The following is a 27,586-nucleotide window of genomic DNA, read 5'->3' as shown; positions in this document are numbered from 1 at the left end:
CATGGACCAGTATGGTAATATCACAACACACCATGGTCCAGTATGGTAATATCACAACACACCATGGACCAGTATGGTAATATCACAACACACCATGGTCCAGTATGGTAATATCACAACACACCATGGTCCAGTATGGTAATATCAAAACACACCAAGGACCAGTATGGTGATATCACACCATGGACCAGTATGGTAATATCACAATACACCATGGTCCAGTATGGTAATATCACAACACACCATGGATCAGTATGGTAATATCACAACACACCATGGACCAGTATGGTAATATCACAACACAAAATGGTCCAGTATGGTAATATCACACCATGGACCAGTATGGTAATATCACAACACACCATGGTCCAGTATGGTAATATCACAACACACCATGGTCCAGTATGGTAATATCACAACACACCATGGACCAGTATGGTAATATCACAACACACCATGGACCAGTATGGTAATATCCCAACACACCATGGTCCAGTATGGTAATATCACAACACACCATGGACCAGTATGGTAATATCACAACACACCATGGACCAGTATGGTAATATCACAACACACCATGGTCCAGTATGTTAATATCACAACACACCATGGTCCAGTATGGTAATATCACAACACACCATGGACCAGTATGTTAATATCACAACACACCATGGTCCAGTATGGTAATATCACAACACACCATGGACCAGTATGTTAATATCACAACACACCATGGTCCAGTATGGTAATATCACAACACACCATGGTCCAGTATGGTAATATCACAACACACCATGGTCCAGTATGGTAATATCACAACACACCATGGTCCAGTATGGTAATATCACAACACACCATGGTCCAGTATGGTAATATCACAACACACCATGGTCCAGTATGGTAATATCAGAACACACCTGAGTGATTGTGATATAACTGTGATAGTATGGTGGTGATATAGCAGTGACAGTAAGGTATTGGTGTTGTAGCAATGATAGTGATATATCAGTGAATGTAAGGAGGAAATATCAGTGTGAGGTGATAATGCAGATACAGTGAAATGATGTTGGTGTAGCAATGATAGTGTTATGTGATAGTGAGCTATTGGTGATATAACAGTGACAACAGCTGTCATATAGTGACACCAACAATTTGTTACTCAACATGGTCAGTATATGACCCCAAGTGTGGGCCCTGAGGTGATGGTGATATATAGAGGTGATAGTGAAGCTATAGTGATACAGAAATGATAGGTTACAGTACTGAGTAGATATAGCATTGATGGTGATACAGCCGTGATTGTCAGGTATATGATACCAAAGTATAAATACCAAAGATAGTTAAGTTATGATGATATAGTGATAAAGGTATGTCCTTAAACTGCATTGTCATCAAAATACGCAGTTCAGGGTGATGCAGGAGTGATGGTGGTGGTACAGTGAACTAGAGTGGCAGCACTACACCACAGTAGTGATGGTGATGGTAAAGTGAACTAGAGTGGCAGCACAACACCACAGTAGTGATGGTGATGGTACAGTGAACTAGAGTGGCAGCACAACACCACAGTAGTGATGGTGATGGTACAGTGAACTAGAGTGGCAGCACAACACCACAGTAGTGATGGTACAGTGAACTAGAGTGGCAGCACAACACCACAGTAGTGATGGTACAGTGAACTAGAGTGGCAGCACAACACCACAGTAGTGATGGTGGTGGTACAGTGAACTAGAGTGGCAGTACAACACCACAGTAGTGATGGTGGTGGTACAGTGAACTAGAGTGGGAGCACAACACCACAGTAGTGATGGTGATGGTACAGTGAACTAGAGTGGCAGCACAACACCACAGTAGTGATGGTGGTAGTACAGTGACCTAGAGTGGCAGCACAACACCACAGTAGTGATGGTGGTGGTACAGTGAACTAGAGTGGCAGCACAACACCACAGTAGTGATGGTGGTGGTACAGTGAACTAGAGTGGCAGCACAACACCACAGTAGTGATGGTGGTAGTACAGTGACCTAGAGTGGCAGCACAACACCACAGTCCACCACAGTCACCTCTTTAATGTGCCTGTGGTTGACTGCTGCCTTCACCACATCCAGGCCGCTCACCACATCACCGAAGACATTTAACCTACAGCGACCATCCTCGTGCTCCCAGGTGGTGATGCCGAACTGGGCACTCTGGGGACCCCCCAGCCCATACCTGGCCCACACAGCTCCTGCCTGGCCTGACTCCCGGTACTGCCCCATGAGGTCAGGCAGCAGTGGGGCTCCTCCCCAACCATTATTACTCTCGTAATCTCCGCCCTCTACACACTGCCCCGGGTTGCCCCTGAACCCCAGCCACAACAGTTTAGTGTTGCGGTAGGTGTGGCCCCGCTGGCCCGTACACAACAACACAAACTGTCTGGCCAGCGGAGTGTCAGGGGTCAGCCGGATGGTGACCCGCCCTCTTGTTGACCCCGCCCACCCGAGGTCAAGGAACGCCAGGGTGCAGGAAGGGTCCAGCACGCCCACAACCTCACTCTCCTGCAGAAAATGAAATAAATCATGCTAATAACTGTATAACAAAATGTTATCATATTAGTTATCATAACTCAGTAAAACTAGTTGGTGTAATATAGTAACCTGGAGGGTGTGGGCGTGGGCGGGCGTGGGCTGCCGCAGGAGTGGGTGGAGGTACAGCTGTCCGTCTTGTAGAGTTATCCTGGCAGAGCGGCGGCCATATTGGTCTTCCTGGATGGCCAACACCCTGCCAGCCTCCACCAGCCTCTTGACGGCCACCACACGGCCAGCCTCCACCAGCCTCTTGACGGGTTCACTCATCCTGCGGAGGTCCTCAATCTGTGGACAGTGTCAGCCCCCATTATCACCTGTGGTCAGTGTCAGCCCCATTATCACCTGTGGTCAGTGTCAGCCCCATTATCACCTGTGGTCAGTGTCAGCCCCCATTATCACCTGTGGTCAGTGTCAGCCCCATTAACACCTCAGGTTAGTGTCAGCCCCATTATGACCTGTAGTCAGTGTCAGCCCCATTATCACCTGTGGTCAGTGTCAGCCCCATTATCACCTGTGATCAGTGTCAGCCCCATTATGACCTGTGATCAGTGTCAGCCCCATTATCACCTGTGGACAGTGTCAGCTCCATTATCACCTGTGGTCAGTGTCAGCCCCATTATGACCTGTGATCAGTGTCAGCCCCATTATCACCTGTGGTCAGTGTCAGCCCCATTATGACCTGTGATCAGTGTCAGCCCCATTATGACCTGTGATCAGTGTCAGCCCCATTATCACCTGTGGACAGTGTCAGCTCCATTATCACCTGTGGACAGTGTCAGCTCCATTATCACCTGTGATCAATGTCAGCCCCATTATCACCTGTGGACAGTGACAGCCCCATTATCACCTGTGGACAGTGTCAGCCCCATTATCACCTGTGGACAGTGTCAGCCCCATTATCACCTGTGGTAAGTGTCAGCCCCATTATCACCTGTGGACAGTGTCAGCCCCATTATCACCTGTGCTCAGTGTCAGCCCCATTATCACCTGTGGTCAGTGTCAGCCCCATTATCACCTGTGGTCAGTGTCAGCCCCATTATCACCTGTGGTCAGTGTCAGCCCCATTATCACCTGTGGTCAGTGTCAGTCCCATTATTACATGGGGACAGTTTCAGCCCCATTTTCACTTGTGGTCAGTCAGTCCCATTATGCTGAACCTGTAGCTCCAGCCCCCCCTCTAATGTCAGGGTGTAGGTGCTAGACCTGTATCTTTAGCCACCCCTTCTCTACTGGCAGGTAAGTTGGTGCTAAACCTGTAGCTCCAGTCCCCTCTACTGGCAGAGGGGTTGGTGCTAGACCTGCAGCTCCAGTGCCTTCCCCTCTACTGGCAGGGGGTTGGTGCTGGACCTGAAGCTCCAGCCTCCATCTACTGGCAGGGGGTTGGTGCTGGACCTGTAGCTCCAAACCTCCCTTTACTGGCAGGGGGTTGGTGCTGGACCTGTAGCTCCAGCCCTCCCTCTACTGGCAGGGGGTTGGTGCTGTATCTTTAGCTCCAACCCCCCACCCCCGCCTCTACTGGCAGGGGTTGGGGGTTAGTGCGGAGCCTGTAGCTCCAGCCCCCCCTCTACTGGCAGTGAGTTGGTGCTAGACCTGTAGCTTTAGCCACCCCTTCTCTACTGGCAGGTAGGTTGCTTCTAAACCTGTAGCTCCAGTCCCCTCTACTGGCAGAGGGGTTGGTGCTGGACCTGTAGCTCCCACCCACCTCCATTGGCAGAGGATTGGTGCTGGACATGTAGCTCCAGCCCCTATTTAATGACAGGGGTTTGGTGATGGACCTGTACCTTGAGGTGCTTCCGGGGCTCAGCGTCTCGGCAGCCCGGTCGTCGACCAGGCCTCCTGTCCCCCCTCTACTGGCAGGTGGGATGGCGCTGGACCTGTAGCTTCAGCCCCCATTTGCTAGCAGGGGGTTGGTGCTGGACCTGTAACTCCAACCCCCCACTACTGGCAGAGGCTTGGTGTTGGACCTGTAGCTCCAGCCCCTTCTACTGGCAAGGGGTTGGTGCTGGACCTGTAGCTCCAGCCCCCCTCTACTGGCTAGGGGTTGGTGCTGTACCTGTACCTCCAGCCCCCCCTCTACTGGCAGGGTGTTGGTGCTGTACCTGTAGCTCCAGCCCCCCTCTACTGGCAGAGGCTTGGTGTTGGACCTGTAGCTCCAGCCCCTTCTACTGGCAAGGGATTGGTGCTGTACCTGTAGCTCCAGCCCCCTTCTACTGGCAGGGGGTTGGTGCTGGACCTGTAGCTCCAGCCCCCCTCTACTGGCTAGGGGTTGGTGCTGTACCTGTACCTCCAGCCCCCACTCTGCTGGCAGGAGGTTGGTGCTGGACCTGTAGCTCCAGCCCCCTCTCTACTGGCAGGGGGTTGGTGCGGGACCAGTAGCTCAAGCCCCCCTCTACTGGCAGGGGGTTGATGCTAGGCCTGTAGCTCCAGCCCCCCCTCTACTGGCAGGGGGGTTGGTGCTGGACCTGTAGCTACAGCCCCCCTTCTACTGGCAGGGGGTTGGTGCTGGACCTGTAGCTCTAATCACCCCTCCCTAAAAGGGAGCCGGTCGGCCGAGCGGACAGCACGCTGGACTTGTGATCCTGTGGTCCTGGGTTCGATCCCAGGCGCCGGCGAGAAACAATGGGCAGAGTTTCTTTCACCCTATGCCCCTGTTACCTAGCAGTAAATAGGTACCTGGGTGTTAGTCAGCTGTCACGGACTGCTTCCTGGGGGTGGAGGCCTGGTCGAGGACCGGGCCGCGGGGACACTAAAAATCCCCAAAATCATCACAAGATAACCACAAGATAACCTCTACTGGCAGGGATTTGGTGCAGGACCTGTAACTTCAGCCCCCCTCTACTGGCAGGGAGTTGATGCTAGACCTGTAGCTCTAATCACCCCTCTACTGGCAGGGGTTTGGTGCTAGACCTGTAGCTCAAGGCTTCCCTCTACTGGCAGGGAGTTGATGTTGGACCGGTAGCTTCAACCCCACCTCTACTGGCAGGGAGTTGGTGCAGGACCTGTAGCTCCAGTCCCCCCTCTACTAGCAGGGGGTTGGTGCTGGACCTGTAGCTCCAGACCCCCCTCTACTGGCAGGGGGGTTGGTGCTGGACCTGTAGCTACAGCCCCCCTCTACTGGCAGGGGGGTTGGTGCTCCACCTGTAGCTCCAGCCCCCCTCTACTGGCAGGGGGTTGGGGCTGGACCTGTAGTTACAGCCCCACCTCTACTGGCAGGGGGATGGTGCTGGACCTGTAGCTCCAGCCATTCCTCTACCGGTAGGGGGGTTGGTGCTGGACCTGTAGCTCCAGCCCCACTCTACTGGCAGGGGGTTGGTGCTGGACCTGTCGCTCCTGCCCCCCTCTACTGGCAGGGATTTGGTGCAGGACCTGTAACTTCAGCCCCCCTCTACTGGCAGGGAGTTGATGCTAGACCTGTAGCTCTAATCACCCCTCTACTGGCAGGGGTTTGGTGCTAGACCTGTAGCTCAAGGCTTCCCTCTACTGGGAGGGAGTTGATGTTGGACCGGTAGCTTCAACCCCACCTCTACTGGCATGGGGTTGGTGCTGAACCTGTAGTTCCAGCTCCCCTCTACTGGCAGGGGGGTTGGTGCTGGACCTGTAGCTACAGCCCCCCTCTACTGGCAGGGAGTTGGTGCAGGACCTGTAGCTCCAGTCCCCCCTCTACTAGCAGGGGGTTGGTGCTGGACCTGTAGCTCCAGACCCCCCTCTACTGGCAGGGGGGTTGGTGCTGGACCTGTAGCTACAGCCCCCCTCTACTGGCAGGGGGGTTGGTGCTCCGCCTGTAGTTACAGCCCCACCTTTACTGGCAGGGGGAGGGTGCTGGACCTGTAGCTCCAGCCCCCCTCTACTGGCAGGACTTTGGTGCTAGACCTGTAGCTCCAGCCCCCCTCTACTGGCAGGGGTTGGTGGTAGACCTATAGCTCAAGGCCCCTTCTACTGGCAGGGTGGTTGGTTCTGGACCTGTAGCTCCAGCACCCCTCTACTGGCAGGGGTTGGTGGTAGACCTATAGCTCAAGGCCCCTTCTACTGGCAAGGGGTTGGTGCTGCACTTGTAGCTCCATCCCCCCCTATACTGGCAGGGGGTTGGTGCTGGACCTGTAGCTCGAGCCCCCCTCTACTGGCAGGGAGTTGGTGCAGGACCTGTAGCTCCAGTCCCCCCTCTACTAGCAGGGGGTTGGTGCTGGACCTGTAGCTCCAGCCCCCCTCTACTTTCTTGAGGTTATCTTGAGAGGATTTCGGGGCTTTAGTGTCCCCGCGACTCAGTCCTCGACCAGGCCTCCACCTTCAGGAAGCAGCCCGTGACAGCTGACTAACACCCAGGTACCTATTTTACTGCTAGGTAACAGGGGCATAGGGTGAAAGAAACTCTGCCCATTGTTTCTCGCCGGCGCCTGGGATCGAACCCAGGACCACAAGTCCAGCGTGCTGTCCGCCTGGCCGACTGGCTCCCTTTTTTTTTATTATTATTATTTTCTACCACAGACGTGGCCACACATTTACAATGCTAACCAGCATATATACATTTTCTTCTGTCCTCCATGGACAGGGTTAGAGATCAGTTAAACATATAGTTCAGGGATTTATTGAACAATCAACCACAGATGATGATTCGGTACTTTTAATATGCTAAGCTAACCTACATATGTTAATAGATATATACACAGATTTACGTATGCCTTACATAAAGTGTTCGAAGTGTCATTAATGTGCATTTACAAAGGTGAAATGCAATTCTGATCAGCTTCCATATGTACTTTATACACATACATATACATACACACATATATACGTACATATACATGCATATATACACACATGCATTCACATACATTTGTCTCTTTTACTCTGACAGGGTTAGATAGCTGACAGAGAAACTAGTGTGCAATTCAGCACTTAATCACTGAAGGTGATTAAGGTGCTTTTACAAGGCTTGGTGCTGGACTTGTAGCTCCAGCCCCCCCTCTACTGGCAGGAGGGTTGGTGCTTGATATGTAGCTCTAGCCCCACTCTACTGGCAGGGAAATGGTGCTGGACCTGTAGCTCCAGCTACCCTTAACTGGCAGGGGGATTTGTGCTGAACCTGAAGCTCCAGCCCCCCTCTACTGGTAGGGGGTTGGTGCTGGACCTGTATCTCCAGCCCCCTTTTACTGGCAGGGGGTTGGTGCTGGACCTGTATCTCCAGCCCCCTTTTACTGGCAGGGGGTTGGTGCTGGACCTGTAGCTCCAGCCCAACTCTACTGGCAGGGGTTTGGTGCTGTACCTGTAGCTCCAGGCCCCTTCTACTGGCAAGGGGTTGGTACTGTACCTGTAGCTCCAGCCCCCCTCTACTTGCTAGGGGTTGGTGCTGTACCTGTAGCTCCAGCCCCCCCCCCCCTCTACTGGCAGGGGGTTGGTGCTGGACTTGTAGCTCCAGTGCCCCTCTACTGGCAGGAGGATGGTGCTGGACCTGTAGCTCCAGCCCCCCTCTACTGGCAGTGGGGTTGATGTTGGACCTGTAGCTTCAGCCCTCCCTCTACTGGCATGGGGTTGGTGCTGAACCTGTAGCTCCAGCCCTCGCCCCTCTACTGGTAGGGGGTTGGTGCTGAACCAGTAGCTCCAGCCCCTCTCTACTGGCAGGGGGTTGGTGATGAACCTGTAGTTCCAACCCCCCTCTACTGGCAGGGGGTTGGTGCTGGACCTGTAGCTCCAGCCCTCGCCCCTCTACTGGTAGGGGGTTGGTGCTGGACCTGTAGCTCCAGCTCCCCTCTACTGGCTAGGGGTTGGTGCTGGACCTGTAGCTCCAGCCCCCCCCCCCTCTACTGGCAGGGAGTTGGTGCTGGACCTGTAGCTCCAGCCCCCCTCTACTGGTAGGGGGTTGGTGCTGGACCTGTAGCTCCAGCCCCCTCTACTGGTAGGGGGTTGGTACTGGACCTGTAGCTCCAGCCCCCTCTAATGGTAGGGGGTTGGTGCTGGACCTGTAGCTCCAGCCCCCTCTAATGGTAGGGGGGTTGGTGCTGGCATTGTTTGGAAGTTTGTTGGCAGTTTCAAGGCTTTAGTCTCTTTAAACCCATCAGTTGTCTTTTTTGGTTCACTGTCTTCCTGGATGATTTCTTGGTAGGTTGGTGGAGTGTCACCTGCTCTCTGTGCCTCTGTGAGGGGCCAGGATCCTGGGTTCAATAGAGAATCGCAAGTTCAATCATCGCGCAGGACAGAAATGATTCCCATGTTTCCTTTCACCAGATTCCTCTGTTCACCTAGCAGTAAATGTTTTTCCAGGAGTAAGGCAACTATTGTGTATTGTATATTAAGTCAGTAGTTGACCTTGGGGAACCTCGATAAACCTAAGAACAGCTTCCTCTCCTCAAAATGCAACTCAATATCTTGTGATATAAGAAAAAACTTACTGTTAATTGCTTCTGGGGGATCTGTCCAGTGATTTCCTGAACTTTATTCATGATGCTGGAGGCTGAGTCTCCCAGGTGTACGGGGTCAGCTGTGGCACCTGTCTCTGTGGTCATTATCTCCAGGGCCTCTCTGATGGTCTCCTGCACCTGTCATTACCATCACAAACATTAATGGTGGAGGCTGAGTCTCCCAGGTGTACGGGGTCAGCTGTGGCACCTGTCTCTGTGGTCGTCATCTCCAGGGCCTCCCTGATGGTCTCCTGCACCTGTCATTACCAACACAAACATTAATGGTGGAGGCTGAGTCTCCCAGGTGTACGGGGTCAGCTGTGGCACCTGTCTCTGTGGTCATCATCTCCAGCGCCTCCCTGTTGGTCTCCTGCACCTGTCATTACCAACACAAACATTAATGGTGTAACGGGGGGTGGGGGAAATAGCTCTATCTTGTCCATTATTCCACCCCCCAGTTAACTAACGAGGCCGGGGGAAACAGCTCTCTCTAGTCCATTATCCCGTCCTCAGTTAGCTACCTATTCTAGAGCACCTCCAGAGTTCCGAAGGCAGCCTCGCTCGTTCAACACCTTGTAACCTAGGTATTCGACTACCTAGGTGCGGCGACTACAAGGCGCCGTAACTGGATCAGCTACCCGAACTCTAGAGAGAACTCTAGAATACATTTCAGTGCCACAAACGTATAAGAGAAAACGAAAGGAAAGAAATGAATAGTGAAGTAATTAGTGAGGGTCTGGGGTGAGAGGTAGAGAGGTGGGAGGAGCGAGGAGGGTCATTAGTTGAAAGTGAGAGTTTAGAGAGGGGTGGAGGGAGAGGTGTAGATAGGTAGAAGTAGAAGAGTAGATAGTAGAAGTAGAAGAAGAGTAGATAGTAGAAGAAGAAGAAATGCTGCCACCATCCATTCATGATCATTACATACAAGACCAGGAATGGAACTTGTCTGTATCACAATATTCACAAAAGATGTTATCAAGGTCATTATTAGTATGTCCCATCTTTATCATGTACTCATTAAATCATGAAACCAGTAATCGCAGAGGCTTTCTCACCTCAACTCAAACTCTAGGGGACACAGTTAAAGGCAATTTAAATAATAAATTCAATTATATTTCACATACTAAGTATCATAATTTAAGCAATGTTCAAGATATATATATATGTAAAGTGAGTCATCCTCCAAGAATCTGAGAACACTACAACTGACTGCCCCTGATCATCACACAACACTTGTAAAACACGACCAAGTCACCTTAATGCTCAACTCACCAAGTGTCTGCCTATAGCTGGATTGAGAGGGGGGGTCTATAGTTGACAGAGACTGTCCCGCCCTGCCGGCCGACAGCCTCCCCGGGCTAGGCCGTCTTCTCTGCTTTGCTGGCTCCTCTGTTAATGCTCTCGAATCGATAGCTCTCCGAGTATATATTGGGGAACCTAGTAACTAACTCCGCCCACAAGTAGATAGCCTCAGGCACTCTACCAAGCCACTCCTTAAACGTCGGCATGTTTGAAGGCTACCAGGCTCCAATTATAAGATTAGCAGAAGCAAGGTGAAATTCGCATGATCTGACCTCAGGTCACTTGAGGTCATTAACGCTTTGAGGTGTGAGATCTCAGGCCGACAACCTGGCGCCTTCTCAAATTCAAATTCCTGTCTGTGACTCATGTATCTCTATGTATTTTAAATACAACTAAACCAAACACCTTACAGTGTTACAATGGTGGAACCTGGACTCTAATGAAACATCAGGCTTTAAGTAAAGTAACTGCACTACAATGAAGTATCATGCTCTTAGTAAAGTAATTGCACTACAATGAAGCATCAGACTGAGTGAAGTAATTTGACAAAATAAGATGAGTGTAGTGAACACTGAGTACTGTATTGACCACAGTGTAGAGAAACACCAAGATGATAGCTGACTTTGTTATTAACAATGTTTCAGGTGTTAGAGCAAAAAAACGGCGTTGAATGTAATGAAACGCCATTTGCTGGGGGACACCCAGAGGCTCCCTAGAGCTATTCAGGCTGATATGGATATATTAGACTTTGGCATCAGTCATGTGAATGGAGTTCTTAGCCCTACCAGGGACCATGATCCAGAACCTAGCCCACTCAGATAAGCACAAGGAGCAATGACCTATAGAAACTCCCACGGAAGCATTCTATGTCTGCCATCGACAGGGGTCAGGCACCCAGAAAGGTAAATGCCCAAAAACAAACCCCCTATTCTGGTTAAAAGATTGCTACTAAAAGCCAGACTATTGGACAGAACTCCCCAACTGAAAATCGAGCATGACGTCACAACAGTCACCCTTTTATTTTCTGTGCAGCTCTCCCCTCCCTGGGAGGGGGAAGGGGGAGCCCCAGACCCCCGCGCTGACTATCCATGCCCCAGTTCTGAGACTGGATGTCAAAACACGCAAAAAGCTGTCAACTAGATGGAGGGAGGGAGGTTGCCGAGGGAGCCTCTGGAATTTTATTACATTAAATGCTGGTTTTCTGGTGAGCCCCTTTGGCTCCCTGGAGCTACTTACCCAAAGACAACAACAGGAGGGACTTACCCGGGAGGTGGTCGCCACTCGCTCCTCAACTTGAAGTCGAGACAACTGGCTGCAACTGCCAACCCAATGCGACGCATGCCAGACTAGGGAATGACCGAATGTCAGGCCAAGACATGTTACCGAAGACGGCAGCCTACACAGCAAACTTACAACCGTCGTGAGCACGAGGATAGACCGCAGGTTGGCTGGACCAAATAACGCTGTGGATGACCTGGGAGACCCGAACCCTGGAAAAGGGAAGTTGGGAAACCAGGTCAACCCAAAGCATGTCCCCGGCCACCGAGGCCGTGGCACGCATGTAACAGCGGAAAGCCACAACCGGACACAACACATGATGCACCCCTGGCCGAACCAACTAAGCATCAACAACCTAAGGACCACTATAGAAAGTAGCAGTCTCATTCTTTGCCAGAAAAGAAGGAGACGGCTGCAACCGAAAAAACCTACCACCGGGACCAAGAGAGCAGAAAACCCCTGCGCAGGAGGAGAGTATGAAGCTCCCCAACCAAACCCACCCCCAGAGGCCAATGCCAACAAGAAAAGAGCCTTGGAGAAACAGTCCTGAACCGAAGCGGCCACCACAAACTGAGGAGAAGATAGAAAAGTGAGCACCCGGTAAAACAACCAGGACGGTTCAGGCGGCATATGAGCAGGCCGGAGGTGAAACAACACACAAGACAGCTTGCAGAACAGTGCAGAAGTAACATCAATGCCGAACGCAAGCTGCAGTGACTCTGCCAGCCCCACACGATATGAGGCGACAGTACTGTAGAAACCCACTAATCCGGAAAATGCCCGAATCCGGCAAAAATCGTGGTCGGATAAAGTTATCTCCTAATCTGGCCAAAATGCCCATGGAAGCCGGACTAGCGGATATTTAGCAGGATCAATGGCCTAACACTCTTACACCACCACCAGGAAGGGAGGGGGTCATGAAGGGAGGGAGAGGGTCACCCTCACTGCTGCTCACTTCCTCAGTCCCACTCACATTCACTGCCTCCCTCCCCAAGAGATCCTTCTATAGGTGGCAGTAGATTGCCAGCCAGAAATAGCCTGGAGAATTTCCATTAAATATAATAAACCATTCATAAAACAAGTACTTTTATAACTTTTTATTATCCTAATAATATTACTAGACAAACTCTGTATCCAAAAATATATATGAGCATGTACATCCAGAATTTAAGAAACAAATCTGGCTAACGGGGTCGAGTGTGTTAGGGTTATTGGAGTGAGCCAGCCCTCCCCCACCACCGACACACCTCCTCCACCCCTACCCCCCACATGCCGTATACACACTCTACTATACTGGTCACATAGTTCAACTGTCCATAATACATAAGTAAAAATGTATTTGTTTAATTAATAAACAGGAAGCAATAAAACATGTTAATGATTATTAATTTATCATAAGACTGTACACTAAACACAAAAATCAACATTTAATAGCATAAAGCTAAGATATAAATTTTAATATGGGTGGGAGACTTTGTTCGGTGCTTTGTCAGCGAATTAACACGCTGACTTCATAACACACCTTTTCAAGAAGGTGACACCCCCAGGGTCAACACTTGCATCAGAGGAGCTCCAGCATATTTCAACAATCCTAAGTATTGTAGTACAGGATGATGATAGTGAGTGGTGTCCCAGAGAACATAAAGGTATAGTGCTTTTGAAAAATAGGTGAGATAACAGGAATGTGCCAAGGGAAGTGAAAAATTAGATGAGAAAAAGTTGCCCTAGTGTTTCCAGTGCAGAGAAGAACATTCAAGATGGCCGCCGGCAAGAGGAAATACAAAACAGAGCTTGATTTTGCTGGATTCAATGAAGAAAGCATTGATATAACCAGTCTATACAACAAGTTGGTAAAATTAGATACTATAGTGAACATTCATGTAGAAATAATTAGTAAATTGAAAGAAAGTAATGACCATTTAAATAGCAAAGTTTTATGTCTTGAGGGTTTAGTGAAAGACTTGTGCACGGATAAAAATCAATTGGAAACAAATTGCAAAGCCATGGAAGAAGAAAATAAACTCTTAAAAATAATTTTGGAAGAAGTTAAAGTAAATTTAAACATAAATGACTACAATAGGTTAGGTAAGGAAATTCAACAGGAGAAACAGCTTTTGTCAGCACAGATGGAGGAAGTTACACAGGGAATAGAACAGTGCAAGAAGGATATGCAACTCACCTATGCACAAGTGGCCAAGGAGAAGGAAAAAATTGAAGAAGCAGTAAAGGAAGCCAAACACTGCAGCAACCAAGATAAAACAAACATTAAGCTGGAAGTTAGAAAGAAATTGGCATCTATCTTGAGATAGATCTAACCCGAAGTTGGTGCAAAACACAGTTGATCGGAGTAAGTCCCTGATAATTTTTGGTTGCAAAGAAAAGGAGATAACATCTAGGTCAGAAAGAGCTGTAGAAGAAGCGAAAGTAGTAGATAAAATTGTTGGCCTCGTGGAAGGTCTTACAACCATAGAGAATGTGTGCGACTACAGGAGAATAGACAGATATGTAAAATGGAAAGATCGACCTTTGAGGATCACCCTAAATGGTGCCAAACAGATGGAAGAAGTACTAAGGAATGCTAGTAAATTACAAAGTGATGAGGATGGGAAAGTGTGGTCGTTAAGACGAGATCTTTCAAAAGAAGACAGAGAGAAGCTGAAACTGAACCTCGCCGAGGCAAAAAGTTTAAATGAGAGCAGGAATGAAGAAGAAATCAATTCTTTTTTCTACAAAGTGATAGGGATAGGCAGACCAGTAAAGTGGTACATAAAGGCAAACCAACAAAAGCATTAGAGAGAGGTGGAGTGAAGAATAAGGAGAGGGAAAACAAGTTCCTGAAGATTACATACACCAACATAGATGGAGTGAGATCGAAGATACTGGAGTTAAGTGATGTAATACAGCTGCAGACACCAGACATTGTTGCACTCACGGAGACAAAACTTGAAGATGTTATTTTAAATGAGGTCATATTCCCAAGGGGTTACTCAATTTGGAGACGGGACAGAAAAATTAGGAAAGGCGGTGGCGTTGCTGTGCTGGTAAAAGAACACCTAAAGGTGAACGAATAATGACTGCCAATCCACAAGAAGTTGACATAATAGCACTAGAGATCTGCCATGAGGATGATAAACTAATGATCATAAATGCATATAGTCCACCGCCAAGCAGCACATGGTCAAAGGAGGAGCTAAATAGTAAACGAGAAGGTTTTATAACAATAATGAGAGAGATTATAGCGAGAACGAATAACGATAGATCACGACTGTTGATAGTCAGCGACATCAACTTGAAATCCATAGACTGGGAAGCATATGAAGCTAAAACAGAAGATTTTTGGACCTGTAGATTTGTAGACCTCATCCTGGAAACATTCTTGTATCAACATGTTAAGCAAGCTACGAGGATGAGGGAAGGGGACGTTCTCTCCATGCTAGATTTGATATTTACCAGGAAGGAGGAAGAAATATTTGACATTCAGAACCTTCCTCTCTTGGGTAAAAGTGACCATGTCTTTTTGGGAATAAAATATGCAATGCTTTATAGTCTGGAAGAAAATAAGGAGGTTGAAGCAGTTGAAAAACCTGACTTCAGGAGAGGACATTATGGTGACCTTAGAAAAAATTTTAGTGAGTATAATTGGACAGACTTGTTGCTAGGCAAGGAAGTGAATGAGATGTATGTCAAGTTTTGTGAAATATATGATAAAAGCACAAATTTTTTTTTACCAAAACAGAGATGCAGAACTAGGAAACAGGATTGGTTCAACAGAAAGTGCAAGAAGGCCAGAGACCAAAAGACATAAAAATGGAATCAATACAGGGAAGAGGCCAAACCCCCAAACATACCAGCGATACAAAGATGCGAGAAACAACTACACGGCAGTGAGGAGAGAGGCAGAAAGAAGTTTTGAAAAAGGGATTGCAGACAAATGTAAAACAGAACCAGGTCTATTCTATAAATTCATAAACAACAAATTGCAGGTAAAGGATAATATTCAGAGGTTGAAAATGGGAAATAGATTCACGGAAAATAAAAGGAAATGTGTGAAACATTAAATGAAAAATTCCAAAGTGTGTTGTAGAAAATGAAGTCTTCAGGGAACCAGATACAATAAGAATTCCAGAGAACAACATAGAACACATAGAGGTGTCTAGAAACAAAGTGGAAAAAATGCTCAAGGAGCTAAGTAGGAACAAAGCAGTTGGTCCAGATGGAGTTTCACCATGGGTTCTAAGAGAACGTGCACCTGAGCTCAGCATTCCACTTCAACTGATTTTTCAGGCATCCCTGTTTACAGGAGTTGCAGCTGATGTGTGGAAAAAGGCTAACATAGTTCCAATCTACAAATGTGGAAGCAGGGAAGACCCCCTTAATTATAGACCTGTATCATTGACAAGTGTAATAGTCAAAATATTGGAAAAAAAAAATAATTAAAACTAAATGGGTAGAATACCTGGAGAAAAACGATATAATATCAGACAGACAGTATGGTTTTCGATCTGGAAGATCCTGTGTAACGAACTTACTCAGTTTTTATGATCGAGCCACAGAGATATTACAGGAAAGAGATGGTTGGGTTGACTGCATCTATCTGGACCTAAAAAAGGCTTTCAACAGAGTTCCCCCATAAGAGGATGTTCTGGAAACTGGAACATATTGGAGGGTGACAGGTTCTAACATGGATGAAAAATTTCCTGACAGAAAAATGAGGGCCGTAAACTGAGGCAAGGTATCAGATTGGAGGAATGTCACGAGTGGAGTACCACAGGGTTCAGTTATCGCACCGGTAATGTTCATTGTCTACATAAACGATCTGCCTGTGGGAATACAGAATTACATGAACATGTTTGCTGATGATGCTAAGATAATAGGGAAGATAAGAAACCTAGATGATTGTCATGCTCTTCAAGAAGACCTGGACAAAATAAGTACATGGAGCAACACTCGGCAAATAGAATTTAATGTGAATAAATGCCATGTTATGGAATGTGGAACTGGAGAACATAGACCCCACACAACCTATAAATTATGTGAGAAATCTTTAAAGAATTCTAAAAAAAAAAAGGGATCTAAGAGTGGTTCTAGATAGAAACTGTCACCTGAGGACCACATTAAGAACATTGTGCGAGGAGCCTATGCTACACTTTCTAACTTCAGAATTGCTTTTAAATACATAAATGGAGATATACTAAAGAAATTGTTCACGACTTTTGTTAGACGAAAGCTTGAATATGCAGCGGTTGTATGGTGCCCATATCATAAGAAGCACATCAACAAACTGGAAAAGGTGCAAACGACATGCCACTAAGTGGCTCCCAGAACTGAAGGAGAAGAGCTACGAGGAGAGGTTAGAGGCATTAAATATGCAAAAACTAGAGGATAGAAGAAAAAGAGGCAATATGATCACTACGTTCATTATAGTAACAAGAATCAATAAAATTGATAGGGAAGAATTCTGAGACCTGGAACTTCAAGAACAAGAGGTGATAGATTTAAACTAACGAAACAAAGCTGCCGGAGATATATAAGAAAATTCACTTTTGTAAACAGAGTGGCAGACGGTTGGAACAAGTTAGGTGAGAAGGTGGTGGAGGCCAAAACCGTCAGTAATTTCAAAGCGTTATATGACAAAGAGTGCTGGGAAGACGGGACACCACGAGTGTAGCTCTCATCCTGTAACTACACTTAGGTAATTACACATCCCTCACTACCTCTCCTCCACTGACTGGACTGGACTGACTGACTGACTTGACAGCTCCCTCCATGCCTGCCTTTGGATAACTTAAGTTTGCAAACCAAGTGGTTGTCTGTACAAACATTTTTGGAAATGGTCACTTTTGGACTCACGTGGTGAAAAAGTATGTTAATCCAGAAAACCGGCTTATCTGGCATGGGGTCCTACCCATATAGTCCAGATTAGCGGGTTTATACAGTAATCTGCATAAGATGACAGTCCCAAAACAACAACGAAAGGAGAGGACAACCGTAACAGAGACCTACGAAGGGATAAGAAATAACGGAAGGACCGCCAGGAAACTTCATACTGAAACAGAGATGAAGCATGCAGGTGGGACACCATTAACAAAGCCACCTGATCACCATACAAACGGAGATAGACCCACATCAAAAAGACTGGACATGAAGACTCAAGGAGAAGTAGAACCAGCTACGTAACGGACTGGTCCGATCTACTGAAAGAGGCAGAGCCACGGGAAGACCCGTGGGGTTCAGACATCGAGCAAACAGCACCTGAAACCAAGGCTGGGCCGGCCACCAAGGAGCTAAGAGGACTACTCTCCCTTGGTAGTCTCCAAGCGAGTTAGGACCTGGAGTAACAGCTGAACAATGGTGAAGTGGTACAGGAAACCCCACCTTGACCAGTCCTGCCTGAAGGCGTCGACCCTGACAGCCTTGCAGTTGGGGAAGGGTACCACATATAATGGGAGGCTCCCCAACCATGCAGATGCGAAGAGGTCCACTTCCAGAAGCCCGTATGTCCGGCAGAGCCAATTGAACGAGTCAGCGTCGACCGTCCATTCCGTGGACAGTGGAATGAACCAAGACAGGCCGTCCACCAGGACGTTGGACCCCCTCCCCCCCGAACGTGAACTGCCAGGAGAGCCAAACACTGAGAACTCAGCAGACGAGTCACCCGAAGCTACCAGCCCCAATGAGCCAAGGACCGCATCGAACCCCGGCAATGAACCACTGGGGAGCAGTCCAAATGGAGCCTGACCATCGATCCGCGAGCAACCTGAACCCTACGAAGTGACAGCCACACCACTGCAAACTCCCACACCAAGCTGTGGGTCAGGAAGGAAAGACCTCACCACTCCTGGCCGGTACTCTGAGCACTGGTCACAAAGCCCCAGACTAGAGACAATGCATCCATGAACACATTGAGCGAGGGCTCGGGTAGGCAGCAAGGCAGTGAACCCCCGAAAAACCCAAAGAGGAAGTCGGCGACTCAGCAACTGATGCAAGGCCCCCAGAGGCCAAACCCAGCGATCGCGAGAGAGGCCGAAGGGATGACCCCAAAGGAATCAGAACAACCAACGAAACCAAACCCGACCCGGTGGGTAGACCATCACTGCTAAGCTCAGACTCCCACACAAACCCTCGAGCAACCACCGCGTGACCCGGGATCCCCCCAGAAACAGGCGAAGGCGGGACTGCTGCCAAAGGGCCTCCGGAGGAAGAGACAAGGAAGCACTCCGAGAGTCCCACACAAGACCCAGCCAAGACCGAACCTGAGAGGGAACCAGATGGCACTTCTCCAGCTCACCAGGAACCCGAATCAGGTGAGCTGGGAAAAAACCAAATCCCTGGCGAGCAGACGTGCGGACTGGCTGGGAGCCCACACCATCCAGTCATCGAGGTAGGCCAAAATCCGAACCCTTAAGAGAAGCAGATGGGCCACCATAACCTGGGTAAGGCGTGTGAACACGCAAGGTGCCAGATTCGAGCCGAATGGAAGGCAATGAAAATGGTAAGTCTGATGCCCCACAACAAAACCAAGCCAGTCCCTGAACCCCAGATGAATTGGGACATGCCAATATGCATCCCGGAGTCAAGGGACACCATCCAAGTGCCCGGCTCCAAGAAAAGACAGACCTGGGACAGAGTAGACATCCGAAAGAAGGGGCAGGAGACCCAAGGGCTCAGACAGAGCAAGTTCAGAATGAACTGCAGGTCTGCACAGTCCCGTTTCAGAACTGGAAACATGCGGGACTCACCTGAGGGACCCACCCACCAGCCCCGAACCCCCTAAAGGAGGAGGGGCCACCCAACACTACCGCAGGCCATCAGAAACGATATGAAAAGCCCATTATGAGCAGAGCGATCACCACGCTAACCAGCCGTCGTCAGTTCTGAAGGCTGTGTCATCCCCAAAACTGGCACCACTGGCCTACCACGACAAGAGGAACCCCAAGCCCTGGCACAACCCTTCTGGGAAGACCTCCCCACAGGCCCCCTGGAGAACAAACAAGTTCGACATGGGACGGCAACCGGAAAAAGCTACCTGAAGATACTGCACCACCACAGACTCTGCAAACAGCAAAGGACAAACAGGCAAAGAAACCTAAGAACCAGAGCCCAAGCGGATTCCACGGATTGAAAGATCATCGCCTGCCGACATGCGAGATAAGAAACAAAAACAGACACTGCATCCTGCAGCATCCTGCAGGGATGCGGGATGTCCGCAACACGAACAGCTTCAACAGGGCAGACGATGCCCGCACTGTCAAAACCAACGCATTAGACCCAGGATCGGTCCCAAGTGCCTCCATGTCCTCTTCAAGTCAATTCAAAGACCGCTCGAGAAGGGAAAAGAACCGCAAGACCAACACCAAAAGGCCACGGGCACAAAAATTCTCAGCAACCAGGGCAGCTAAAAGGGTGGGAACCTGCATGTGAAGCTGCACAATGCCGACATCCCGAGGAAGGGCAGGGGTGAACAAGCACGCATTGAGGTGCACATAGTTGTCCCCCAGGTAAACCTGAACCACCTTAAGAGCCTCCTGCACCTCATGAGGTGGGATGCGAGAGGCCAAAAACTTCCGGAAGGACTGGACTGAAGCACACAAGAAAACACAGAACCGAATACGGGGAGGGGTCGACGCCATATCAAACTCGTACAGGGAGGGAAGATAAGAAAACCCTACCCACTGTAACAAGCCCTGCTCCGAGAGTACCAAAAACCAAGCGGGGTGTAATGGGCCCAAGCCTCCCAAGTCATCCCCTCCCCCCTGCCCCGGGAACCTCCACATCAGGCCCCGGGGCTGAGCCGTCCTCCAAGCCCCCTGCCTCAAAAGAAAAGGCAGAAGCCGCCGGAAAAGCTGGAATAAAGAGGGCCCACTGGTCAAACCCAGAAGCACCAGCTGAAGGAACAGGCTTGAATGCCTCCATCGTCGCACAGGAAGGGGCATCCCCTGAAACTGTCAGAGTCTCAACACCAACTAAACCCTACCCCGACTCTGAAACTCTCAGATGCATCAGAGCCAGAAGCAAGGGGGAGGGGGGAGGAACAAGACGAACAACAGCAGGGGAAGGACAAGGGGGCACTGACAAAACCAAAGTCGAAACGACTAACATCCCCAAATCTGGGTCCCTATAACCAAACATGGGGCAGTCTCAGGGCTTATGGGTGAGCATCCAACCTAGGTCATTGCAGCAACCTAAAACGCGCATGCAATGCCGTAGCTGCCTGCACCCGTAGATCATTATCAGTGGACTGGGTGTATTGGAGTACAAACAAGGAACAAAACTCGCAGGACTCCAGGTTGAAGGTGTCACCGACCCAACAGGCAGCATGACGGAGGCACAAACAGCGAGTGTCACCCTGAGATAAGGAGACAGAGCAACCTTTAAAACTCGTACGAAGCAAGATGGGACTCGAGGGACGCCTCCATCAGACCACTGAGCCACATAGGGTTTTCCAGGGCCCTTTGTCGCGTATTCTCACTAGGGGAAGCCTAGACTAGGAACTGCTAACCAGCGCCAAAAATTACCAAAACAAACTCCAAATTGCTGAACTCACGGGACATGTACACTCACAGGTACCTAGTAGAGGACCACCAAGATATAATTGGGTGAGGACCAAAACCAAGGGGTAGACCCCCACCAGGCAGGAAAACAAAAACAATAAAAAACAAAAAATCTCGCAGGAGCATAACGTGCCCAGGCGGAACAGAGCCGGCCACTATGAGTAGATGACAACTAGCTGCACAGTACCTTGCATCCCAACCAGTGACGAAAACTACCTCCTTCCCAGAGGCAAAGAGGGGTGCATGAAGCACCCCAGCTGACTCCAATGGAGGGTAATCACCGAGCAGCAAAAGCCCACAGCAGCAGTAGACCCCAAAGGTGATTTGTGGAAGGTAGCCCCAAGCTCCATGGGCAGTACTTACAGGCAGTACTCTAGGGCTACCTTCCTAGGGAAGGTAACCCTAGGTGCAAGCAGACCGAGTACTGGTAAAAGTACTCCTGGCTCGCACACCACCACCGGACAGGACCACATCACAAGGTACAGCACTGGAAAATTCAGAGCCAGAGTCGCACAACCGTCCAGGAAGCACATCAGCCACAGAACTGGTGTGTGGATAGCCGGCACGTGGGTCTGGGGCTCCCCTACTCCCTCCCGGGGAGGGGGAGTTGCTGCGCAGACGGCGGCATGGTGAAGGTTGTGACACCATGTTCGTTTGCTCATTTTTCATTTGGGGAGTTCTGTCCAATAGTTCGGCTTCCAGTAGCAATCTTTTAACCAGAATAGATGTTTGTTTTGGGATGCCTACTTTTCTGGGTGCATTACCCGGTTGATGGCAGATATAGAATGCTTTCAACCACACGGGGTTTCTATAGGCCATTGCTCGTCGTGCCTTTCTGAGGGGGCCAGGTTCTGGCTCGTGGTCAGTGTTAGGCCTAGAACTCCATTCGCTTGACTGATGTCAGGGGTCTAATACATTCATATCAGCCCGGATAGCTTCGTGGAGCAGAAGGTGCTTCCCCCAGAAAGTTTCCTATATATAAAGTCTACTCTCATCTTATTGCGTCTCCATGTCAAAAGTGTTTACAGTATATAGAGGCAATACTACACTCAGTTGGGTGAGAACAATGTGACCTTCAGCAACGTACCTTCACTGAGGTGTGGACAGTCTTGACATCTGGGAAGAGTTCCTGGCACTTCTTGAGCCAATCTTCTACCTTCATGCTGCACTCATCAGCTGTGTCTATGGTTGTGTCAACCTCCTGTAGGGTGTTGACTGTGTTGAGGCTCCCCAACATGGCCTGCAGCTGAGTCTTCCCTTCCTCTCCTTGTGTTGTCATATCCACCACACTGGTATCCTCCAGTTCCAAGAGCTTCATTGCTGACTTGTTCTGCTCTACCAGAGCATAGAGTCTGTCCTGGAGCTGGAGGTGGCAAGTCTTCCAGTCCCCCAGCTGCCCCCGGTACTTCCTCAGCTGGGACAGTACCTCTTCACAGCTAGTAATGAGGCTGCTGATGATGATGTTCTGCTCCTGCACCAGGGAACGTAACTTCTTACTGATTCCTCTCGCAGGAGTTTTAATGGGTTTTGCTGGTACTGGTACCCCTGGCACAACCTCGATACCTTTTAGTTTTCTGATAACGGCTTCCATACCATAATTAATTGGGAGCAGAGTAGCAGCTGTGACAGCATGCTCGGCACAGCAGCTGGGGCAGGTCAGCTGACCATTCTTGATAGCATTGTCAATACACTGGGAGCAGAATGTGTGGCCGCACGGCAGTGTGCGAGGCCGTAGTTGATTGTCGTCATAATCGTTATAACACACTGAACATTCCTCTGGCTTGTTATCCTGTGGAAAAGAATATTTGGTTAAGCTAGATGTATTTGCAACAAAAAGTAATATTACAGTACTGTACTGTATTTATCCATACAAATTATATAATATTTACATAATTTCCTTGTACAGAGGAACCTCAATATTTGCACTGCTTCCAATTCACACGTTACAGTATTCAGACACAGTGTTCATGTTCGGTATTCATTCGTTTGAACAGCGTTCAGAAGTAAACATGCATCCCTGATGCTTCAGTTTCACCATAGCTGTTGTTCACTACACAACCCACTACACTTTTCTCTGGGATATTTTGGATATGTTTGATATTCTTAGTGTAAATAAGTCGCCATGTCACCTATGAGGGTTAGTGATAAGGGCCAAGCAAAAAAAAAAAATAAGTTATATTCTTCATCATGATACAGATGAAGAAAGTGTCGGAAAATCCGACACCATTTAATAATATCATACAGACAGATAATATTGCTGTGTTGTATACACAAGTTACCCATAGAAAATGTAAATTGTAGTGGAATTTCCGTCTATAGAAAATGGGATATCATTACCACATACTATTATAAATTCACCACCTATTATGGTGGGAATTATTCTTAAATACATTAGTCTTTGGACTTTACCATCATAAAAACATCTCATATAAATTAACTTAATTATCAGAATTAAAATAGAGTAAATGTGACCCTTCTATCACTTACTGTCATCTGGACAATGTAAGCCAGGCGTCAGGGAGGAGGGAGTGGTCAGCCATTGTTATTGTAATTAGACCAGAGTCGTGGAGCAAATTCAGCTCCTATAAATTCTCTTGGACGAAGTGTTATGGAAGATCAGAGTAGTGATCTGCCATCATCAACACGCTGTCATCAATCTCAAGGGAAGTGTCTTTCCGAAACCCGTTTATCTTTCATTTATGGCCATTAATGTCAATAGATATAGGGTGAGCCGGTTAGATCACGAGATCGCCTCATACTAAAGGTAATTAAGCCAGGTCTTTATGGTTCATTGTACAGTGTTTTCTCTGATATAGCTGTCATATATTAGGATTCTGGCTTTACAGCTAGCGCCCTTTTGACAGGTCAAGACGAGGAAGCATGCTTTGTGTACCAGTTACTGGGTGATGGAAGCTACCTCAAAGAGGATAATTTGGTGTCTACATCCTGGTTATACCTGGTGGACTAAGGCCTGCTGTACAATAAGATAAGGAACCTCTTCAATGTGTAGTTAATACTGTAGTTTGATTGGCTGCATATATATAAATTTAATATAAACCCCCCCTAATGTGTAGAGGAGCAATTTGTGAGATTATGAGATTATTGCAGAAATACAGTCCACTTATCATTATACAAATTGCTATCGAAGTATACAAATTAACATAAATATAAATTCTATATAAATTCATATAAATTAAATAAATATAAATCTCACAGGTCGGTTCCCACATTATTTGGACCTTCGGAACCGGAATATTGGTCCTATGAACCCACATTTGGTCATCTTAGTACCGGATGAACCAGTTAACCTGTGGATTCATTAAATATACTAGTGCAGTGTGATTTATACAAAGCCAGCAGTCAAAGACGGCGGCGTTGCCTCGAGCGAGTTCACGAGCCCCGCTCAGTTCAGATAAGCCTTAGTCAGCGGTTTCATGCACACCCACAGATTTGGTGGCGTGTTATTCTGTGAAATGACAGCGCTAATATTGAAGCCAGCCAAATTAGTGACTGTGTCTTCGTGATATATTATTCTTCGCGGCAGGGGATCGTATTCCAGGGACCATAGGATTAAGGACCTGCCCGAAACGCTACGCGTACTAGTGGCTGTACAAGAATGTAACAACTCTTGTATATATCTCAAAACAAAAAAAAATATTATTCACTGATTTCGTGGTGTTAAATTTCGCGAGAGATTATCTACGAATTTTGTGGAGTTTATTTCGCGAGGTCACTAATAATATTTAATACTTCTAGATAATATTAGAAGTTTCATAGAGGCTAATTAAGAGGCTATTATCAATAATTGTGTAGATTATTTCTCCAAAATAGAGAATTATTAAATATATATTGCACTAGTGATCTCAATATAATATTTACTAATTGCAAACCCACAACAGGGTAGGATATTACCATTGACTAGTTGAACTATTTATTGTTCATCCTAGTCCCATTATTACCATAGTCTAGTTGTACTATACTGAACAACCCAGCACCATTAATGAATGGTCCAGACCCTATTTTGGGTGTAATTTTTATCAACTCGAGTTGAGTTGTATATATAATAATTTACTTATGGTCATTACACCTTTGAGTGATTAATTAGTGTCTATACCATCCTAGGGTGATATAGAAGAGCTAACCTAAAGGTACTTCCAGTGACACTGGTTTATCACTCAAATCATTAGTGTGTATGATTGTATATATATAATGTGTATTAATTTTAAGTGCTAACCTCTAGTAGAGGTAGGATTACAGCCTAGTGAGTGCAGAATTTTACCCTAGGCTACCATCAGTGCTTGTTCAGTATTATGAGCGACCCAAGTACAAGCCCCAAAAGGCTTCACCAACTAGCCAGTATGGATAATGCAGGGAGAATGAAAAGAACCCTTGCAGGTCTTAAAGGCCACTTAACAAGACAGATCAAGAAATGTGAAGATTTGTTACAACAATCTCAAGTTGATTATGCTGACCTCGAAAGCTATTATCAAGCAGCTGCAGGTAAATTTGAGCAAATCAAATGCCAAATAGCAACATATGTGGCTGAACTTGCCAACACCAATTTATCAGAAACAGAAATAGACGACATTATGGTTGATCTAGCGAGTTATGAAGATCACACTCAGGCCACGTTACAGCCTTACGTCAAATTAATTGCCCAGAACAAGGCAACAGTTGCATCTAATACGAGTCAAGCAGAAGCTCGACTCCCTCCAATTAATTTACCCACTTTCTCAGGAAAAGATGAGGAAGATTGGGACGAATTTTGGAACAAATTCGTTGACCTTGTGGACTCAAAACAATCTTTACCAAAGAGTAGTAAATTCTCTTATTTGCCAGGCCAATTATCAGGTGAGGCTAAAACAGTAGTATCCAATCTGAGATTAACTAATGATGGCTATGATCTGGCAGTAAAACTCCTCAAGGATAATTATGCTGATCCAGAAGTAAGAACATCACATTTAGTTCATGAGCTGTTGCATTTACCCCCACCGGAGGCTTCAGCTGATTCACTCCAAGTCTTCAAGCTGGAGGTAGAATCATTGATCAATGCCCTCAGCCTGACAGCAGATACAAACGGGGCTGAGTGGGTCTTGAAAATAATTGTCCAGGAGAAAATACCTAGGGACATATTGAGACAAATGAGTGCTCATTACAATAAAAGCATCTTATCCATGAATGAAATATCTGAAGGTTTAAAGTCAGTAGTTCATCAATTACGAAAAGATGACAAATTAAAACCACCAAGTAAACCCTCAGAAACCAATAATAGTAAACCACAAAGTACCAAAGGTACTCCAAATCAATCTAGACAATATAATTCAACACCAAAGTGGAACAGTAGCAGTGTGGGTGTATATGCAGTGGGATCCTCCAAGCCTATAGTTACTGTGTCACCCAAGAACATGACACTAAAGGGTACTGGAAGCTATGGAACATGTTTGTTCTGCGATGAGAAACATTCAATGTACCACTGCTCTAATTTTCCTGATAGTGACGCCCGTGTTGAGCGACTCAAAGATTTGCAACATTGCACGAGGTGCCTCAGGAAACATAACATCAAGGACTGTGAGACCCAATTACACACCTGTAATAGGTGTAACAAAGGTCAGCACCATGCAGCATTGTGCAGAGACATCAAAACAACGTCTCCAAACCCCAAGATGGAAGATAGCATTCCCACCACAGTACAGTACTGCAAGGTGCAACCAACAAAGAGTGTCCAATCCGCGAAGTCTAAAGGTAATACAACTTTGCCTACTGCCCAAATTACCATCCTGAATAAGAGGGCCAAGGTCCATACCCGTGGGTTGTTTGACCAAGGATCCCAGAGAACATATGTCACTAAAAAGTTGGCAGATGAACTACAATTAAGGCCTGTAGCCCAGATGTCATTCAATATCTCAGGGTTTGTAACAGATGCAGGACCTCAAGTCTACCAGGTGGTACAACCATCAGTACGTTTAGGCAGGTACGTCTGTCGAGTACAAGCCATTGTGGTGGACAAAATACCAGTAGACCTACAAGTTCAAGGTCTGAGAGCAACAGCCAAATTCCTGAGAAATAGAGGAATAAAATTGGCAGATAATATTAAGTCTGATCACCTCACCGACTTCGGTCTCCTTGTAGGGACAGACTATTGTCATCGATTCATCGGTAGCCCTACTAAATATCAGGGCATAACCATGTTAAACTCTGCAGGAGGTAAATTACTCTCAGGCCCAGTATCAAGCCTGAGGAGACCTATGCCTGCAGATAAACAATACCAATAGAAGTCTAAATTTGTCAGCTGATTATATTTCTCCAGTAGCATTATACTAAGGAGATTACAGCTGACTATAGTAACAGAGGTTGATGTTAGTATCATCATTTAAAGCTCAAGATGAGTTCATGAGGCCTCAGTGGCAAATCAGTGAACAGTAGCCTAAACAGCTACAAGTCACTGCGACCAATGTCACTGAACCCACTGCAGTCTCAGAACCATACTTTACTTTAATGATG

The 27,586-nt window shown here is 47.5% G+C and overlaps 2 protein-coding genes across 2 annotated transcripts in view; both read right to left on the bottom strand.

Moving 5' to 3' along the window:
- The window catches only part of LOC138371392 (uncharacterized), a 238,065-nt gene that overhangs the window by 124,395 nt on the left and 86,084 nt on the right, over positions 1–27,586 (bottom strand). The gene's annotated exons all lie outside the window — the stretch shown is intronic.
- LOC138371391 (uncharacterized) lies at positions 832–22,815 on the bottom strand. The gene is made up of 4 exons (XM_069336176.1): positions 22,173–22,815; positions 8,949–9,095; positions 2,635–2,850; positions 832–2,535 (listed from the first exon to the last, which is right to left on the bottom strand). The coding sequence occupies exons 1-4, from the start codon at positions 22,674–22,676 to the stop codon at positions 2,023–2,025; spliced, it is 1,380 nt and encodes a 459-aa protein (XP_069192277.1). The 5' UTR covers positions 22,677–22,815; the 3' UTR covers positions 832–2,022.

Source organism: Procambarus clarkii, chromosome 35, assembly GCF_040958095.1.
Source record: "Procambarus clarkii isolate CNS0578487 chromosome 35, FALCON_Pclarkii_2.0, whole genome shotgun sequence".
Taxonomy (NCBI): Eukaryota; Metazoa; Arthropoda; class Malacostraca; order Decapoda; family Cambaridae; genus Procambarus; species Procambarus clarkii.
The sequence above is the reverse complement of the archived record's forward strand: the minus strand, read 5'-3'. Positions and strand labels throughout refer to the sequence as shown.

Coding starts and splice junctions, on each gene's coding strand:
- LOC138371391 (XM_069336176.1), bottom strand. CDS start 22,676: ATGGAAGCCGTTATCAGAAAACTAAAAGGTATCGAGGTTGTGCCAGGG. Junction 2,851..8,948: donor TCCCCCAGAAGCAATTAACA/GTAAGTTTTTTC, acceptor CACTGTCCACAG/ATTGAGGACCTCCGCAGGAT. Junction 2,536..2,634: donor CCCACGCCCACACCCTCCAG/GTTACTATATTA, acceptor CATTTTCTGCAG/GAGAGTGAGGTTGTGGGCGT.